At 44.4% G+C, this 20,184-nt stretch overlaps 2 protein-coding genes across 6 annotated transcripts in view; one reads left to right on the top strand and one right to left on the bottom strand.

The window, feature by feature from the left end:
* Window positions 1-17,887, top strand: part of LOC122619284 (tyrosine-protein kinase Fer) — a 27,172-nt gene extending 9,285 nt beyond the window's left edge. Inside the window, exons 4-14 of one of the 5 annotated variants that reach the window (XM_043796115.1) lie at window positions 11,544-11,640; window positions 11,746-12,082; window positions 12,151-12,429; window positions 12,489-12,666; window positions 12,850-13,050; window positions 15,748-16,122; window positions 16,189-16,402; window positions 16,467-16,553; window positions 16,616-16,744; window positions 16,805-16,987; window positions 17,050-17,887. In XM_043796115.1, the coding sequence (XP_043652050.1) occupies window positions 11,544-11,640; window positions 11,746-12,082; window positions 12,151-12,429; window positions 12,489-12,666; window positions 12,850-13,050; window positions 15,748-16,122; window positions 16,189-16,402; window positions 16,467-16,553; window positions 16,616-16,744; window positions 16,805-16,987; window positions 17,050-17,201 (2,232 nt within the window). In that variant the 3' untranslated portion in view covers window positions 17,202-17,887. Of the gene's footprint in view, window positions 1-11,543; window positions 11,641-11,745; window positions 12,083-12,150; window positions 12,430-12,488; window positions 12,667-12,846; window positions 14,428-15,119; window positions 15,383-15,747; window positions 16,123-16,188; window positions 16,403-16,466; window positions 16,554-16,615; window positions 16,745-16,804; window positions 16,988-17,049 lie in introns of those variants that run through there. The other 4 variants (XM_043796113.1, XM_043796114.1, XM_043796116.1 and 1 more) reach the window with 4 other exon arrangements.
* Window positions 17,702-20,184, bottom strand: LOC122619285 (L-threonine ammonia-lyase). The gene is made up of 5 exons (XM_043796118.1): window positions 19,874-20,184; window positions 19,740-19,810; window positions 18,659-19,109; window positions 18,301-18,593; window positions 17,702-18,241 (listed from the first exon to the last, which is right to left on the bottom strand). The coding sequence occupies exons 1-5, from the start codon at window positions 20,111-20,113 to the stop codon at window positions 17,890-17,892; spliced, it is 1,407 nt and encodes a 468-aa protein (XP_043652053.1). The 5' UTR covers window positions 20,114-20,184; the 3' UTR covers window positions 17,702-17,889.

Below are 20,184 nucleotides of genomic sequence, written 5' to 3'. Positions count from 1 at the left end.
TCATTGCCGCTAATTTTCTAAAGAAATGAATACACACATCATCATCCAACTGGGCACAACACCATTTTTGCCACACTCTCAAAATGCTGCACGTGCCCTTTTTAATGTCGCAAAGTCCGTTGTGGTGGCAAATTGAGTTAAGCCCGTTGGACAACCGCAAAAATGGCCAAATAAATAAATTGGGTACGGAGTTGTGCAATGCAGCAAGGGTCACTGAGCCGGAGTCGCTGGTTTGGATTTGGGATTGGAGTTTTGGGGTTTGAGGTTTGGGTTTTGAGTGACAGCAGGATGGACGCTTCCCACATTGTGCAATGTCAAGTATCAGGGTTGACGGGCCAAGTGAATGGCAGGCGGACAGGACTTCAGGCGGGATGAGTTCCGTTCCGGACGCCTACAAAGCATAAAAGTCACCGAGTCCTGCGTCCTCCTCCACTGAAACTCCAATAAAACCGAGCAATGTCAACAGGACTACTACAGTGGGCACTGTGGAGCGGGAATGCGGAAAATGTGGAAATTTGCATTATGTCTGCGGTGACGGGACACGGAAATTATTATGCAGGCTTGTTAGGGTTTCGCCCTATCTTAAGTCCTTGCCTTACCAGCATAATGCCAATCATTCTTTAATAAATTTCTCTGGAAATATAAGCAGCTTTAAAAACAAAATAATGTTTATATCTGATAAATGTAAAATTCCTGTTTAGGTTTGCATCCAAAAAACATCCTCCATTAGCTTAAATTTGAGGTTTGACTTCCACTTTAAATTGATTTTTAATAGCTGCCCGACTAGCCTGTCCTGGCCAGTTGTCACATCCTCCCACTGCCGCAGTCTGTGGACAATTTGCTCCCAGCCCCCCGAAAAGCGCAGCCAAGTGCCAACGCATTTCGCCCATGTCATGTGGCCATGTGGCCATCCATGTCCATGTTAGCCATGGTTACAGCCTGGCCCTTAACTCCTCGGCATTGGTTAGGCCAGAGCAGACCAGAGCAGAGCAGACCAGTCACGGACACAGACACCGCTGGCTGCCCAGACAGAGGGCCATGTGGAGTTTTGGCCACATTTGCTTGGATGCACAGAAAGGGTAGATATTCATTTATGGATATGTGTATGTGGTGGCTGCATTGTGGGCCGTTCGTTGGAGATTCAAGTTCAGCAGCTTCAGCAACTGATTCTGATTAAACTAATGGTGGCCATAAATCAGAGCCGTGTCGGCGACTTTAATCAAATTAAATGCCCAATGCTGCTTGGCACCCGAAAATCTAACAATTAAATTGGCGCGACCGGTAATGGTGGCCTTTTTATGCCGCATAGTCCTCGAAATGGCTAAAGTTGTGCTGAAAATGGGAAATTGGAAATGGGAAATTGGAAATGGGAATGGGCTTGTCTGGCTGTGAGTCCTTCGTTCTAATAATGGCAACGCCGCCGCCATTAACAGAACGCATTATTGTTCGTAATTTTGCTGTCAAACTGTTGGGCAAAAGCAATTTTGCGGAGCGCTCTGGCGTCGCAATCAACAAAACTTCAGTACGCGAACACGCCCCCAAGAAACGTCGTCGGCATTTTCCTGGGAAACGCATTCAGATTTTTTCACGTTCCTTTGGATGGATGCTACACCCCACCCCCCCACTCCCCAAAACCGGGCTCAAATAATCCTCCCCCTTTTTTTTTTCTGCTAATTTCCAGTGCCTTGGTAATATTTTTTGGATTTTTACGATGCCAAAGATGCTGTCGGCGTGTAGTTGTAGTTGTTGTGGTTGTTGTTGTTGTTGACGTTTGCCGTTGGCGCTTCACTCCCGCCTTGCACATTGCTCATACGCAGCGTTGGCCACGCCGAAATCAGAATGTAGAGAAAATAGTGGAAAATTGAAATTCAGCGAGAGATAAAGGCTGCTGATGGTGAGAGTATGAAGGGGGGATGGAAAATGTTGACTGTGTCTGCGTTAATTCGGTTTTGCTAATTTGGAATGGCGCCAAATTGAAAATAAAAACTTTGCAAGCTCGAAAAAATACGCCTGCTCAACAGCTACAGTAAACAATCGGTAATATGGCTAATTGAAATGGTTTTATACCCACAGTTGATTGTTGTGCATAGGTGATAAATAGCGAGAAAGCGGCGTAAACTATTTTATGGCAAATTAAATGACTATGGTTTCTTGCTTGATTAATTTAAATAGTTGGAAAAACCGCAATTGATAACTTACTTTAAGGCTTTTCAATTACTTAGTGAGTAGAAAGTTTATGCATTATTCTGTATATATTTAATAAGCTTTTTGTCTACATACAACTAAATGCCTTTCTGCTCGCCTGCCTTTTCTTTTAACTTTCCGTCAGTCGGAAAATTTTCTGGTTTTCGCTTCGCGCAAAAGTGAAATTTATGTTCTCAGTTGGGGCTAATTTATGTTGCACGAAAATGTTGCCAGCTAAATAAATAATATTGTTTGCCATCAAATATAGGAAATTACGTAGCCGCCGCGTGTGCCGCCAAAAATGATGTTTTCGCCTAAGTGCAATGGGAAATGCGACAGCTGCAGCTAGAAAAATTAATACGCTAGCAATTGTGTTTGAACAGTCTGCAGGCGAACGAAAATAATGAAAACGCTAAAAGATTTTATAGCTGCCTGCTTACTAAAAATAAAAATGGCGCAGTGCAGCCATGACTCATAATGGCATACCCAAAAAAAATAAAATAAAATAAAAAAAGAATGCAAGGTGGAATCCACAGCTTAAGCCACCCATTTGGGTGGGGCACTTTCATCAGCCGCCGCTGGAAGCCGCAAAAGTGTGGGCATAGGTCATGTGCGGAGGCCCTGGCAAATCAATCGATTCCCTTTCGAAAAATTCACCTTGAAAGCCAAAAGCCAGCTTGCCATTGTGGCCTGGGGTAAACAGCGCAAAAAAAGGACAACAAAATCGCTTTGTTTGTGCTCATTAAAATGTACTTGAACGACCAGCCAAGTGTTCACGCAATCGAAAGGGGAAAAGGTTGGGTTTTTTGGTGCTAAAGGGCTGAAAAACCCACGAAGGTTACTCCAAATGCAATGAAGAATGAAAGAGCCAGACAAGCTGAAATGCATTATGCAGCCATCGGGTTGCCCCGAAAAATTCCAAATTTAAATGCAATTGGGGTCATTGGAGCAGAAACTACGATGTGTTAATTGATGAATGTGCTAATTCACAAATTGAAAGTGCGAAAGTTACGTGGGGCCAAGTTATGATGAAACTCGGGAAATGAGTCAACTTAAGTGCTCGAAATAAGTGGAACGGAAAGCGTGCAAAAGTAACTTCTATGGCAAGAAATGGAAGCTAGTTAGCAAAAAAAAATATTAATTGTTCACAAATTGTGTGGATTGTATATTTTTAGCATCTGGAAAATTAAATATAATTAAAGTTAATTATACTATATATAACAAATATTTGATATATTCTTGAGAAACCCTCCAAATTGCCCAATGCCCTATTAAAACCTCTTATCTTTTGCTCTTTTGGGCCGCACCTCCTCAATTGTTTGTCTTGCGATTATTTCGGTAATTAAAATCGACTTAATGGTGTACGACAAATTGGGAAATTATGGCGGAGGGGGCCAAGCTTAGTGTCATGCCCAAACGACATTGAACTCTGTGTGCGCGGTACTCCAGCGGTCCTATGCGGCCCACCCTCCCCGAAATTGGTCAAGGCGAGTGTTTGAACTGAACGATACAAAATAGTGACAAAGTGCCACTAGAAACCGAAGGGGCCACACACAACGAGCGATTATTTATGGCCCAAAAGAGACAAAAAAGCGGGCTGTGTCAATGGCCAACAACGCTTGGCCATCCAGTTAAGCAGGGAAACGTGCCAAAAACCGAGGCAATAATAACAGTCGTATCGCCTGCTAATTTTTTTTTCTTTGGTAAGGTCACCAGAAAATGGGATTTTGGTTTTTCTGCTCGGGAACCGGAGGGGCCTGGGTTTTCCATGCGCCAGTTTGGTTTTTTTTTGTGCTTTTGTAATTCCTCTGTTCACTTGCAAAGTGATGTTGATTGTCAGCTGAACTTGTTTGGTTTGCGGATTTACCATGCGCCACATCCGCATCCGTGTCACCAGCGTCAGCGTGTCGGGACGAGCAGAAAGTGGAGCAGAAAACCTGAAAACCAGAAAACACACAACCTGGTGGTAGTCTCACACAAAAAATAAAGAAAATAATGGTACAAAAAAAGCGAACAACTTGCGAGAAAATCAAAAACAAAAAAAACAGCTACCAAAGTCCGGTGTGTGTTTATTTCTGGTTCTCGGATTGCATCTCGCGTCGCATCGCGTTTCGCGTTTCGCAGTCGCAAATACTTAATTGAGCAGATTTGGAGTCAATTATTGCCGAGAAGAGAAATTCTTAAGCGCAAAACTTTCGAGCGTGAAAGTCGACTTTGTCTAATTTGCGCTGGAAAGCCGCCAAGTCGACGCTGATCCGGTAAATGATTATGATTCGCAGTGCATTTTGGCATTGCATTAACACTAATATGGGGAAAATTGCTCGCTAAATGGGCACACGCCCACAGAAAAACATCATTTGCACATTTGAAGAAAATATGAATGGGAATGTTGGAATCTCTTGATTCATTTGGCTGAACAACTAAGTTGTACTTTTGATTTTTCCACATCCCAATAACAATCTCGTAATTGCCATCTAAACGAAGCCAATTGCAAAAGCAAAGACAAATCACTGTATCAATGGGGAGCTTTCGTCTGAGCGGCTCCTAATTGGCAATTTACGTAATGAGGCTTTGATTATCAGGTAATTACTGCGAGAAGTGGAGCAATATGTAAGAAAGCTTCATGAGTTATATACACATATATATACATATGTGCGATATTGGTGTGCATTTAGGTATATATTTATAAACGATAAACCGGTTAATGCGCACTTGCCTCAAAAAGGTTCACGCCGTTTAGTATATTCAAAAGAATTCATTTTAATTTCCCCGCGTAATCACAAGATCGAGCCAAAGTTGATCGCCCTCGCGCCGCTTGGTACAAGAAGTGCCAAATAAAAGCGAAAAGAAGTAACTCCACAAAACAATAAAGAAGCTGGCCAAGAAATAAATGGGAGAACAACGCCTCCAACAAGGTCGTAAACAATTAAAAGAAGTGACAGACTCTGTATGACAATAAATACTAGAAACATCAGCAACTGGCGACATCAAGCTCACATATGTATGTACATATGTAGTTGCTGGGATTTTTATCTTGTGTGTGAATTTTTATTTTGCCCAAGTTTTCCAGACTCGCTTTTGCCGATCTCTTTCCGCGAATTTTAGGTGGGGAATGTTGATCCCTGGCCAATAAAGAAAAAACCACCGCGAAGGTGGGGCTTGTTTTGTTTGAACTTTTCCACATACCCATGATATATTGTGATATATATATGGGTATCTGTATATAGATAGAGATATAATGAGCCAAGACCAGTATGGTCTTGACCAATTTGGCTAATGATACCAGCTCAGCAGTTACGCTTATTGAATACTAATTAGCTTGCTTCGTTTAGTGGGAGAAATAAGAACGGACTCGAGGAGTCGTTCAAGTGTTAACACATCAAATCAACTGTTATGTTTTGGGTCCCAAGCAGCCCATAAATCCATGGCTTAAGTCTCGGACCCATCTGAAGCCTTCCGTTCGTCGTCGTCTCATATTGCACGAGTTCTAATTGGAGATGCGGCCTAGCCAGGCGCAATAAAAATTAAGTTGCCGACTCGAACGGAGCGCGTTAAAAAGGTTTTCTAACACGCCAACAGGCAACGAACTGTCTGCAAACCCTTTTCAGTTTTTTTTCTTCTCGTTTTGTATTTTGTGTTTTATTTTTTTGTCTTTTTGCCTGGCCGACTGGCTGTGCCTTTATCTCATTATAATCTACGCGCATGTGCGGCACATTCGTATCTTTTCAGTCAATTTCAAGTACCCTCTGCCCTCAGATGCAGGCCGAGAAGATTTCGAGCCCGGGCTGAACAAACAGCCAGCAGCGGCAGCTGTACACTGCTAGAAATCGGGTAGAACTTGCTTAAAATTATGCACATATTATAGTCTATAAAAGAGCATAGTTTGAGTACCTTATAAGTTCTTAAATATATCTTAAGTGGAATAACATAAATGTAGAAAAGTTAACATCGGTGCAGGTAACTTAGGCTAATTCTTCTTTCTTATTTCTTACAAGTTACCTCCTTTTTCCCCAGTGTAGTCCTAGTAACAGGGACCGGTGAAGCGGGGAAGAGTCAACAGCAAACAAGCGCAGACAACGTTTGTCGGTCAAAATCAAAATCAGCCCCAGCCTTTGTTCCTTTAATTCCGAGAATCGTGGACCAGTTATGAAACAAGTCTGCAACATGCACACAAGCACAGGGGCAAAAGAGAGTTACAGGCGCTGCCAGTGGAGTCGAGACGAGACGAGACGAGCCGAGGCAGAGAAAACAATAAAGAACCCAACCCGAGGGCTAAAAACGTATTGGGCCCGAATCTGGACTTCAGTTGGTCTGATGGTGGAAGGAGGGAGGAGTTGGAGAGGGGGATTGGAGGATGGGGAATGGGGACTTCGCCTCGTTAGCTGCGCCTGCGCGCCGGCCGAGGAAAATGTGTACTTTATGGATCGAAGACGGAGTCGTCGGGGCTTTTGTACCTGCCACTTGGCTCCGGGCAGCGCAGCAACTGCAACTTAATTTCTTGGTCTTGGACGGTGGTGCAGTGGCTGCAGTGCAGCGGCTGCGTTGCAAGTACTTCATCATGTTTGGGGCAGCAGTAAAAATAAATTAACAAAAGCCAGTCGGGGCACGGCCATTCAGCCATTCACCACTTCCCGGCCAGGTCTATCTAGCTGCCCAATATGCGACGTAATAACTTGGCCCGAAGGAGAGCCGTGCGAACGCAGTCTGCTTCCTTGACATCAAAAGCGCAGCTGGCCTGCTGTGGATCAAGTTCAGGCTTTGGTTTTGCAGAGCAGCTCGTAAATTTGTATTGAAAGCTGGCCAGTGGGTAGATCCATCTCAGGGAATATCTAGGGAACTGGTCTCAGATATTAAAATACATTCATCACCTAATCTGTGTAAGATGTATCGAAGTCCTAAGCTTATTTCGAAAACTAATAATTATAATATCTACAAAAATAATTACTAAATTGAACTAATTAAATACCGTTTTAGTATCTTTTGATTGCAAACAAAGCTACTCTTTAATTTACAACATAATCAAAGAACTCCCTGCTTCATAACAGGGTTTCACCCCGCGTTATTGCAACGTTTTTTGTTTATGAGATCTGCTTGGCTCTTGAAATTTATGCTTCTTCCGAGGAACGATCGCTGCCGCAGGATTTCGCATTGGAAGCCGTGTGTGTGTGTGTGTGTGTGTGTGTGCATCTGTTTGTATGCAAAACAAGTTGCAAGCGACACGTAGGTGGCTTTGAATATTGAAAAGTCGTTCTGCAGCCTCTCCGGCAGCGATTAGGACCTCCCGGTTCGGCTCGCATTTGGCCAATGAAGGTGGCACTTCCAGGCCACGAAACCAGAAAACGAAAGACTTAAGCGACGAACTCGCTTGCGGCAATTGGCCGATTCGAAGATACTTTCACTGCGATCGTCGATTTTGCCATTCTATTCTTTTGTCTGCTGCTCGACGACACTCGACTGAAATAGAAAGTGCTGGCAACGGCAACGGTGCTATGGCAAAATCGTCGGCATCATTTACAGATCCAATTTAAATTCGGACCATTTCGTCATGCTTCTTTCTTTCACTTGGCACGCATGCAAATTTGTGCCAAATTTAACAAAAAGACGGACTGGCAATAAAAACTTGGCAAATATTATTCACGAATTGGCAAACGAAAGTGAAGTTATTGCGTGGCAATTATGCGACTGATTTGTGAATTGTTTAAATAGTAAAATTCAACAGAAGCCATGAAGCGATTACAGTTGTAGCCATCAAAACGGGTTGCTCGTTCGTATTAGCGTGTCCATTGTTGTGGCCACGTTGAGAGGCCAGTTCATTGACCAGCAGTTTAACAAAAATGCAAAAGCACTGGCACGAACCACGAAGTCCACTTCCACGACAAGTCTGGGCGACTCCATGGGAAATGGCTTAAAGTCCCTGGTCCGCGGAGGAAACTGGGAACACTCGTGTATATTGACCAACGGTCATAAATTTGCATAATTCGCAATTGCAACGGCTAAACGCCAGCGTTATAAACGATCTCGACTGTTTCATAAAACATCATTATTATTGTCAAAGCTGTCGGCACTTATGCAACATCTGTTGTGGCTGCCAGGTTATTGAAAAACTCCCGGACCATCGACTGCATTGATTTACCCGCCCCACTCCGCCCCTTCAATTCGACCACAACAAAGGGAAATCCCAGGCGTGTGTGGCATTTGCTATCGTTTTTATTGTCACAGCTGCTGCCAAGCCGTTTCATATTCAAATATTCCGGCCAAGAAAAGCTCTCACGCGCTGACAAAAAAAAACCAAAAACGACAAGAAAACATAAATGCAATTCCGTCTAGGGTTTAGCTTTTGACTTGTTTTTCATTTCGGTTTTCTCAACTCGGTTTCTTTTTATTGCATCACGATTCCGCAATACATTTGACAAATTTATTTTGATTAGAGGCAATTTCTTTGGAAGTGTAGACATGAATTGAATTTCGCTTGATTGAGTTGTGCTTTTTTATCGTTATTGTCCGTATGTGTATTGTAGGCACTGAAAACTTATGGGTATATCTTTAAATCTATTCAAGTTAAAATGTAAAAAAAAATATAAAAAATTCGATAAATGTTTAAGGTGGATTTTTGTTTTGATTTTTATTATATACATAATACAAACATACTGTACAGCCACTTCCTTTTAATACCTCTGCTAAACAATACGTTTTGATTAATGCTCTAAACCAAACTGTACACATTTTGCTTTGGCAAAAATGTGCAAAATTCCTAGCGAAATCGTAAAAACAAAAAGGCGATTATATAAATAAACAATGACGTATCAACAATGAGAATCTAGCGGACAAATCCGAGAAGCTGCCAGACTCGTCATTTGAAATGTCACTCGAAACAGAATCTTATTAAGATGGACACATTAATTTCGGACTTGAATCATAGACAGCTTGCAGCTTAATTTGTCGCAATTTGGAAAATATAAACACAGAATTTTCCGCTTAATTTGAAGTGCGATATAAGCATTGGCCAAAGTCTACAGAATCAGTATCCGAAACAGAAGCAGAAAATCGAATCGAAATAAAACGCAAACAGAAAGAATCAAGCTGATTAATGCAAAACGTGGCAGCTGGCACCACTTGTCACAGATTCCATTAGGCCATCGCCACATTTACATATGCATAGAATCGCTATTTAGAATTCCGAATTTTTCAACTGTGCGTTGTCGCCGAAGTTAAAAGATGTGAGCATCCAATGAATCCAATCCGCCGGGGGAAATTGCGTGAGAAAATCGAGAAAGTTTCGCTGGCCGAGTGGCTGAGTGCAGGTGGCAGATTAGCAACTTTCCTCGGATTCGTTTGGATACGCTGTTCTGGTGGCCAAGACGCAAAAAAAAAGCTGAAATACTGAACGAAAAAAATTGGCAATCATTTGTAAACAATGTGTGAGGCGAGGTCCAAGTGGTGGGAAGAGGTAAAGGGGGAAGGGGGGAAGGGGCACATGGTTACCAAAATGCTATTGACTGTTTAGCCGCTGAGAGGTAAGAAATACGGCGCGCATGACCCACTTTCGAGCCATGTTTATTTCTTCTACTTGTGCCTGGCCTGGCCTGCCCCTCTGTCGCTCTCTCTTTCTAAACAACTTTTTAGGCAAATTAGCAGCTGCAAAGGCAAAAGGCATTGAAAGTTGCTTAACCACTTGCCGAAAATAAAAAAGAACAAATATAGGCACATAGGCCATAAGCAGAACCAAAAACCAGAACCAGAACCTTACAGAATTGGTTATTACGTAGCCCAGCAATAGCAACAAGTTGTCTAGATTGCAGCCAATTCCAATTTCAAGATAACTCGCGAAAAACACTCTCGACAGCACTTTCAATGCCAAACACACAATCGGCCAAAGTGGGTCAGCAATTTGTATATAGATATGCGTGCTATAGAATTGCTTTTCGCTAGCCTTGCCATTTTCTAGCGACTCGCATTGGCGAATTCTCAGGCCTGATCATTCAATTAGTTAATCCATCTCCTCTGCTGTCTTCCGCCTTCGGTGCTAAAGTTCAAAACTGTCTGCAATTAATATGCACAGTCAACTGCACAATGGCAACATCAACAAAAACGCGGCTCAAGTTGCACGCCAAGCTGGTGACCATGGGTGAATTATGCCAAAATGTGGTCAATTTTGAATTAATAAAATAAATTATTAATATAAATATTATATCGCATTGTGTTTAGCCAGTTCATTCAGTTATAAATTATCGAAGCCATAACATCATAGTATCGATTTCAAAACGACATTATTTATTATAAGAATAAACATTTCTATTGTGTCTTTGTCATAAATATTTAATGATTTATTATTAAAAAAAAATGTATATAACCGATTTTTTGATTGTTATTCCACGAGTATTGACGAGTTATTCCATTTTGATGTCTTCTATGTTTCACGTTTTAAATTTATATTTCTCATTTTAATTTCCGGACTTAAAACCAAACCCGTTCATAATTTATATAAAGTGGTTTATTTAGCATTAAGTTATTGCTAAAATTAGGTGACAATAGTTTGTTAAAATTAATAAACTAAAATTATCATAGGTAAGGTTAACAATAGGAAATATTATGCTGAGCTTCAGATTTGTCTAATTTGCCCACTGTGCCCTTCATCAGCTGCATCAGCTGCATTATGTCCATGCAACCTTAACTCAGCAACTTTGCAGCTGCTTGACTAACTGCACTTGGCTGCCATTAGTTGTGGCTTTGGCTCTAAGCGTGGCTTTGGCTTATAGATTCAGCTTCAGGCCCGACTTGCGATTTTGCGACTGCAGTCACAATCCTCGGCAACAAAGTCGCTGTTGATTTTGTTGACACTGCTAACGGATGCTGGGCTGTGGATGTTGTATGTTGAATGTTGGTTGTTGGTTGTTGGCTCAGCTGCATAATGCAATCCTTTTGCCCAGTCACTTATCAGTCATTTGTGGAGCCGCCGCATTTGGTTTTTTTTTCTATCTCTCATATTGCTTAGTGCTTTTTTTTTGTTTTGTTAGCTTTGCGGTGGGACGTGTACCTTGCATAATGGACAAACGTGAGAAAATGTTTGGCGAAGAAAGTGTGAGAGATACTCAATGGAGCAGATAGGTGTCGGTGAATCCATCGACTTGGGGGCGCCTGAGTGGTTACCATTATGCGATTAACTCGCATGTGGAGCACTTTGCGCGACCAAAGGCAAACACACGTAGTGACGCCGGCGATAATCATGATGTAATGAGCACAGTTTTAAGTTTTTTTGCTTTTGGGAAAGTGCCCCAATGACAGACAGAGGCACACGTGTGCCGACTGACCGCAGAGAAACCCCCAACTAAACCCCAAACCGCTTCCTCTTGTCATTCCAGCTCACCGACGAGGTGGTGCGCAAGAAATCGGAATACCAAAAACATTTGGAGGGCTACAAGGCGCTGCGCACGCGCTTCGAGGAGAACTACATAAAGGGTGAGTAAGAAACGCAGGGTATCCGATTGCCAAGTGGGAAACCACTCAAAGATTAGGGCCACGTTTTCGATGAGCTTGTATGATATGATTTGGATGCAATTTCAGCGCCCAGTCGCAGTGGCCGCAAGCTGGACGATGTGCGTGACAAGTACCAGAAGGCCTGCCGCAAGTTGCATCTCACACACAACGAGTACGTGCTGTCCATCACGGAAGCCATCGAAGTGGAGAAGGACTTTCGCAACGTGCTGCTGCCGGGGTTGCTGGAGCATCAGCAGTCCGTCCAGGAGAGCTTCATCCTGCTGTGGCGCAACATCCTGCAGGAGGCGGCCCAGTACGGCGATCTCACGGCCGACAAGTACAAGGAGATCCAGAAGCGCATCGACACTGTGATAGGGAGCATCAATCCGACCGAGGAGTACGGCGAGTTCACCGAGAAATACAAGTGAGCCCACCCCTTCGCTATTTAGTCTATATAGTATCTAATGTTAAATCTATTTGTTTTATATGTAGAACCTCCCCCACAACACCACTGCTCTTCCAGTTCGATGAGACGCTCATCCAGGATATTCCCGGCAAGTTGCAGTCGAGCACCTTGACGGTGGACAACCTCACGGTGGACTGGCTGCGCAATCGACTCCAGGAGCTGGAGGGAGCTGTCCGGGATTGCCAGGAGAAGCAGCTGAAGATGATCGAGCATGTGAACGGTGGCTCGCCGGTGGCCAATGGTAGCATTATATCCAACGGCAGCAACACCTCCAACGGCATTCAGTCCAACAAGGATAGCCTATGGTAAGCGAGTTAATATATACTCCTCTATAACTATATACTTAGTAATCTTGTCTCTCTAGCCGCCAGTCGAAGGACCTCAATGCGCTGCGCTGCCAGGAGAAGCAGAAGCAGAAGCTGGTGGACATGATCAAGTGCGCCCTGAACGAGGTGGGATGCGAGGAGCTGCCCTCCGGCTGCGACGATGACCTCACCCTCGAGCAGAACTTCATCGAGAATGGCTACAACAACGAACAGCAGGTGGGTCTTTAGGTTTCCCCCTCAATCCACTTAGGTGTTGGCTTAATCTTAAGAAGTAGGTGGTCATAGTCGAACTAATCTTATGTGATACAAAACCATTTCTTTCTCTCTGGATGCTGCCCTCTTCCATCCATGCCATACAATACCCATAAACACACCACCCGAAACCTAACCCCTTAGCAGAGATCCAACTCCACCAGTTCACCAGGTCTGGGCATAATGAACGAGCTGATGCGACGCGGTGGGGTATTGACCCTCTTGCGTGGCAGGGGTCGCCACTTCAAGCGCAAGAGTACCCCCCAACCGGCGACGCCCATGACGCGATCGCGACAAGGACGCTTCAACAAGTTGCAGCCACGTTCGCAGAGCCTGGGATCCTTGTCGGTAATTAGGGATGGAATGGGGCCAAGTCCTGCACGCTATGAGCCCATTACTAACCATCGTTTGCGCCAGGCGGCCAGTGTTCATTATTTGGGCGAGGAGATCGCCACGAGCTCCAGCAATCCGCCCGATTTGCCGCGTCTGCGGCGAACCCAGTGTTCCATGTTGTGTTTGGGCGAGGACGAGGAGGAGCCTGTGGTCCTCGCCTCGCCCGCCCCGCTCACCCAGCTTACCGCTGCTGTCCTTACTAACACCAATAACAATCACATCTATGCCGATCTGGAGTTGGATAAGAAAAAGGAAACCGCGCCGAGTCCTGGCAGTGAAGTGGAAACGGAAAAGGAACAAATTCAGTCGAAACAGGAGGAAATACAAATAGAAATCAACCAGGCCGCACCTCAGAGCTCCATTGATGCGCATCTGGACAGGATTGATGAGCTGAACCGAGTGCTGGACGATCGACTGAAGCGCACTCTGCAGCCCAGCGATGATGTGAATGCCATCGAAAGTGCCGAGGAGAATCACATACAAGCCAGGAAGCTGGCCAAAGATCCAGATAGCCATACGAAACGCAGTTCCAGTTCCAGCTCCGAGTGCCGATCCTCCAAGGATACGAGTCACTCCAAGAAGCGTTCGCTGTCCTTTAGCCAGAAATCCATAAGCAACATATTCAGCAACCTAAAGGAGTTCTCCAAGAGTCCACTCGTTAGGATGGGCAAGAATCATGGCCACAACGAAGAGCTGGATGCGAAGAGGACGCAATCGAATCAACAGCATCATTCCAGCGGCAGTGATTGCCCCACAAACAGTAGCAGTTCCAGCAGTAATAATAATAATAATAATAATAAAAATACCAGTAGCAATAGCAATCACAGTGCCTCACAGTCGACGATCATAACGAGCACGATCACCACAACCATAACGACTACAACTACAACGACGCCGTCCAAGGAAAACTCAAGACTGAAATTCAAGGTGCCCAAGATCCAAAAGAAATCAAAGGCCATCCGCAATACATTCCGCTCCAAGTTGCTCAATTTCCAGCTGAAGCGCTCCAAGCCATGCAAACAGTGCACCAAACGACGACGCATCCATCCCAGCAAAAGTGTCTTTGATTTCGCCAAAGAGTTCGAGGTGGATCAACCGGCTGGCTCGGTGGCGGATGAGCAATTCTGCAGCTGTCCGCCAGCTGGCCATAAACCAGTTAAGCCATCCGTCCAAATAGCCGGCCACAAAGAGCACCAATTCGAGTCCAGTTCCGGCGAGCTGGAGGAGAACTCGGATCGGGACATCGACCACGACGACGAGGAGGATAGCGCCAGTGATGATGTGCTCAGCATGAAGGATCACTGCTACTGTGTGCCCAGCCTGGCGGCCAGTGTGAGTTACCCGTAGTCGCATCCGTATCCGTATCCGTATCAGTATTCAGTATTGAGTATCCGAGAATAAACCACCGCACCCACCGTATCGAGAGTATCTAAGCCAACTGGGCGCCACCAGACGCCACCTCACAGAAAATCAAAAACCGCATCGCTTTGCTTCTGCTTGCCTCTTCAATTTGCATGTTTGATTGATTGTGCATGCCTCTTTCTGCGCTCACGTTCCATATCGAAAGCATGTTGTGGGGAAAGAGCTTTTTATAGAGCGGATCCAAAAATAAAACACAGGGTGACCTTAAAACTGATGGGTTGGGTATAGCCAGTAGTCGTTGTGATTCGAATTTAGCTTGTGTCTTATAAACATGTTTAGAACAGGAACGAGTTTCCTTTCTTAGATAATAGAAGCTAAACTTAGCAATTATTATTTTGTATTATTTAAACTAGTAAAACCAATTTTGTGTTAGAGTGTAGAAACATCGCTGTTGATTTTTCAAGTTTCCGCACCCTTTCCACTGCCAAAAATTACTTATGCGTGCCAACGAGCAAGAGCGAAAGTGACCGAGAGGCAAGTTCAGATGGGAGAATAAGGCGATTATATCTTTAGTTCTCACCGATCGGACGAGCAGTTTGGATAGCGACCAGCAGTCGCCATTAATCTGGTCCATTGAAATGTTTGGCGTCTGTTTGGCCAGTGAGCACTTGGAGATATATCACATTTGTATCCGACAGAACGCGTGAATATTTCAGTTTCGGTCTTGTGCCGCGAGACAATTGCGCAAGTTGAAGTAGTAGTTTTTTTGTTTGGCATTGGATCATCCGGTAGTTCCAAGATGAGCAGTTCCGGACACAGCAGCAACTATGCCGGAGCCGAAAGTGGGGGAATTTTCGAGACAATTGTCTTTACGGGTCGGCCAATTCCACCGGCCCGAAAAAAGCGGCCAAAATCGAAAGTATTTGTGAGTCAGACGATGAGAGACAACCTTGAATGTAGTTCCATACTTTCCACCTTTGTGCAGCAGTAACGATGTATACTTATGATTTCATATATGCCTTTTTTGCTTACAGTATTTAATTTTAATTAATTATAAATTATAATATATTTGCGTTTCCATCCCAGAGCTACTGCAGTTTCGTCAGAGCCAATTGCACCCACGCAGTTCGCATTTCCGTTGCCCATTTGGAAATGTGGACAAATGGCGTGTTAACCTATTCGCAGCTATTTTAATTTCCTTCGCCTATGTTTTTTTGTACTCTGCATGCTTTTCACTAAACACCCGCAGATTATGGTATATACATTTAGCTAATTATCCGCATCTTGCAGATATCTCTATCCACAAATCGTCCACTCTACGAGGAGGAATGGTTCCATGGCGTTCTGCCGCGCGAGGAGGTGGTTCGCTTGCTGAATAACGATGGTGACTTCCTGGTCCGCGAAACGATTCGAAACGAGGAGAGCCAGATTGTGCTCAGTGTGTGTTGGAATGGCCACAAGCACTTCATTGTCCAGACCACCGGCGAGGGCAACTTCCGGTTCGAGGGACCGCCATTCGCCAGCATCCAGGAGCTGATCATGCACCAGTATCACTCGGAGTTGCCAGTGACCGTGAAATCGGGATCGATACTCCGGCGACCCGTGTGCCGCGAGCGCTGGGAGCTGAGCAACGACGATGTGGTGCTTCTGGAGAGGATTGGTCGGGTAAGTTATAAACAAACAATGAATTAATTAATTAATTGCATACTCAATGGATCTTCATATTCGTAGGGAAACTTTGGAGATGTCTACAAGGCCAAACTAAAGTCCACCAAACTGGATGTGGCTGTCAAAACCTGTCGAATGACCCTGCCCGATGAACAGAAGCGCAAATTCCTGCAGGAGGGACGCATCCTTAAGCAATACGATCATCCGAATATCGTCAAATTGATTGGCATTTGTGTGCAGAAGCAGCCCATTATGATTGTCATGGAACTGGTGCTCGGTAAGTACTTAAAATACATGTAATTATTAATAACTATAAGTGTGTAATTATTTAAACTTCACAGGTGGTTCGCTGCTAACTTATTTGCGCAAGAACTCCAATGGCCTCACCACTCGCCAGCAAATGGGCATGTGCAGAGATGCGGCGGCAGGTGGGTGCACTTAAAACTAATTTATTAACATTTAATTATTATTAACTAACTGCTTTTGTAAGGCATGCGATATCTGGAGTCCAAGAACTGCATTCATCGGGATCTGGCGGCGCGCAATTGCCTCGTTGACTTGGAGCACAGCGTGAAGATCTCCGATTTCGGCATGTCCCGCGAGGAAGAGGAATACATAGGTAATGTTAACTACTCCAAAGAAAAGAGGACTTAAAACTAATTAAAGTTACCTTCAATAGTTTCCGATGGCATGAAGCAAATACCTGTGAAGTGGACAGCACCCGAGGCGCTGAATTTCGGAAAGTACACCTCCTTGTGCGACGTGTGGTCCTATGGCATTCTGATGTGGGAGATCTTCTCCAAGGGCGACACACCCTACTCCGGCATGACCAACTCCAGAGCCCGGGAGCGCATCGATACGGGTAAATACAACTATCTTTGCTGCAAATAGGAAATGACTAAGAGCACTCTGTTTCATCTGCAGGATACCGTATGCCAACGCCGAAGAGCACGCCCGAGGAGATGTACCGACTGATGCTCCAGTGCTGGGCAGCCGACGCCGAGTCCCGGCCGCATTTCGATGAGATCTACAATGTGGTCGACGCACTGATCCTGCGCCTGGACAACAGCCACTGAGAGCGACTCCATGCGGAACGTGGAACTTAGCATATACTCAACGTAGATTTAGTCAGCGCTTTTAAAGTACGTTACGTCCGAGGACTTGACAACGAGTTGCCTGTATTTATGAGATAGCATATACCTACTATACATTTTACCACATAAACTACATATTTATATATAGAGACATATATATTTTCTAGCCATGTAAATGTAAATTTCGATGTGTACTGTACTGTAGTGTGTGTTTTTTGCCTGACTGAGCGTATGTAATAAATCCTTAATGTGCCAAAAACCGCAAGAGATCTTAAAAAACAAAAACAACAAAGGAAAGTAAAACAAAAACAAAAATAAGCAAATTAAAACTGATATTGTGTGTCTGCTACTGAAGAACGGCTTTCGAAAGCTAAGCTTATGAATTTATATAATTTTAGTTGTTTGTGTTTTAGTTACTAAGCAGTGATTCATAATAATTTGTATATTATGCGATCCCTACGTTTGTCAATTTGTTTCTAGACTTTGTATTCTATGTATATTTATTTACACCTAATTTACATTTCTACTTCGACTACGATTATGTTTATGTTTACTCTAAATACAACTAAGCTCTAAGTTAAAGCTTTAAGTTTTGCTGCGCTGCTGAAGTGAATAAATCATATGTGTACTATATACTATATACATATATATATATATACAGAAGAGTATCCTACGAATCGGCATCATTTGTGAGGGCCAGCGGAACATCGGAGAACTGAACCTTCGAGTAGAACTTCTTCAGCTCGTTCTTCAGCTCCAGACTGTGCGTCCAGTCGACGGTTTCGCACACGACCTTCACCTCCACGGTGTAGACATCCCGCAGCCAGGCTCGCTCGTGCATGATGTCCTTGATGGACACGCCCACACGGACCAGCAGGGCGCACAGATCGTTGATTCCGCCAGGACGATCGCTCACCTCCACATTGAACTTGACCAGGCGACCCACGGCGGCCAAGCCGCGCTCCAAACAACGTCCAAAGACGGTGGTGTCTATGTTTCCGCCACAGAGAAGCACCACCACTCTAAGATAGCACCAAAGAAATGTTTAGAAATTGTAGTGAAGGCTACTGAAAGTACTCACTTCTTTCCCTTGAGCTCATCCAGGTGTCCGGCCAAAATGGCCGCCAGCCCAGCACCACCCGCACCCTCGACGACGCATTTCTCCTCCTCCACCAGCCTGAGGATGGCCACCGCGATCCACTCCTCCTTGACCACCACCATGCGATCTATGAGCGGCATTGCGGTGGCATAGGCATTGTAGCCCACTTTGGGAACGGCCAAGCCATCGGCCAATGTGTTCTTGATGGGCGTGTGGATGGGTCCGTCGTTCTCCATGGCCCGGGTGAAGCTGGCGCACTTCTCCGACTCCACACCCTAATAAACCAGGATTAAGAGACATAACAAAATACAAATAAATATATTCAATAAAATATACTTACAATAATCTTTGTTTTGGGGGACAAAGCCTTCACAGCAGTGGCAATACCGGCAATCAGTCCACCGCCGCCCACCGGCACCACCACTGCATCCGGTTCCGGCACCTGTTCGAGTATCTCCAAGCCAATAGTACCCTGGCCGGCCATGATGTGCGGATGGTCGTAGCCATTCACGTACAGCAAACCCTCCTCGCGCGACATTCGCATGGCCAGGGACTTGGCCTCACCCATGTCATTGCCATCGACGATGACGCGGGCCTTGTAGTTGCGGCACTTCTGGATCTTCATGATGGGCGCCGCCTTGGGCATCACCACGGTCACTGGGATATTCAGTTTCCAGCCATGATAGCACAGCGCCTGGGCGTGATTGCCCAAGGAGGCACTGATCACTCCGGTTCGCTTCTGCTCCTCGGTCAAAGATAGCAGCGCATAGCGTGCGCCACGCTCCTTGAAGCTGTCGAAATTGTGAATTGGGCATATCAGTCACATGTTGTTCACAAAATCAAAAATCAATTAGCAACAGCAATTAATTTCAGCCAATCGAACCATATCTGTCAATTAAACCCTATCTTATCGGATCTTTGCCTTTTATGTGCACCCAAATTTATCAACGAAATTTTGGCGTAATAATAGAAATGCGACGTACTCTATAAAACTGCGATAGTATCAACAAACAAACAAATATGTTCAACTTATTTTCCTCAACTCAATATGCATATTAATAGTTATGTAAAATCCATGTAAAAATTGTATAACCGAGTTTTGTAGCTTCAATTTGACTGTGAAATAAATGTAAATACAGCTTCTTATCAACGTGCAAAAATGATTTTCACAGACAATATTTATAGTATACTAATTGATTAATAAGTGTTGAGCGAAACCGATCAGTATAAACAATAATAAAGCCGAACTGAAAATGCACCTTGGACTCACAGATACATATGAGCAATCAAAAAGTAGACAAACGGAGGAAAGACCTAATCATCGTTAATTGTTTAAAGGCGCTTAGAACAATTATTCCAATTTGCTATTTAACGAAATATCTAAAAATATATTTTGGGTAGTTAAAATGTTGATAACTTACCTGCCTGTATATTGCAGAAAATCCTTTTTCAGATACAACTCCATGCCATATAGCTCCGATGAAGTGGATTTCTGTAAGTCAATCGGAATCGGAAGTTAATCGGAATTTATAGGAATAATAATAGGAATATCTACCGGACAAGGAGTACGTTCGACGCCACCGCGGATGAGAAAGGCGGCGGAGGTGACGTCATGGAAGGAGATGCGTTGCGGTTTCTCCGGATTGCAGAAGGGATCGATGATTTCCTCAACGCCACCAGAGACATGTCTGGGCCTCTTCAACACCTCCAGCTTGCCATTGACAGCGGTGCCATTGGCTTTGGTGGCCAAACCATTTGGTTCCTTGGTCGTTTCCGTCTTCACTGCCTGCGACATTGCACCTAAAAGTCACTCAATTGTAGATCCTCTGGGTTAAACTGCTCGCCGAATACTGATGAGTGCGACTG

This window comes from Drosophila teissieri, chromosome 3R (assembly GCF_016746235.2).
Source record: "Drosophila teissieri strain GT53w chromosome 3R, Prin_Dtei_1.1, whole genome shotgun sequence".
NCBI lineage: Eukaryota > Metazoa > Arthropoda > Insecta > Diptera > Drosophilidae > Drosophila > Drosophila teissieri.
Note: the sequence above shows the minus strand (reverse complement) of the source record. Positions and strands in the feature narration are given on the sequence as shown.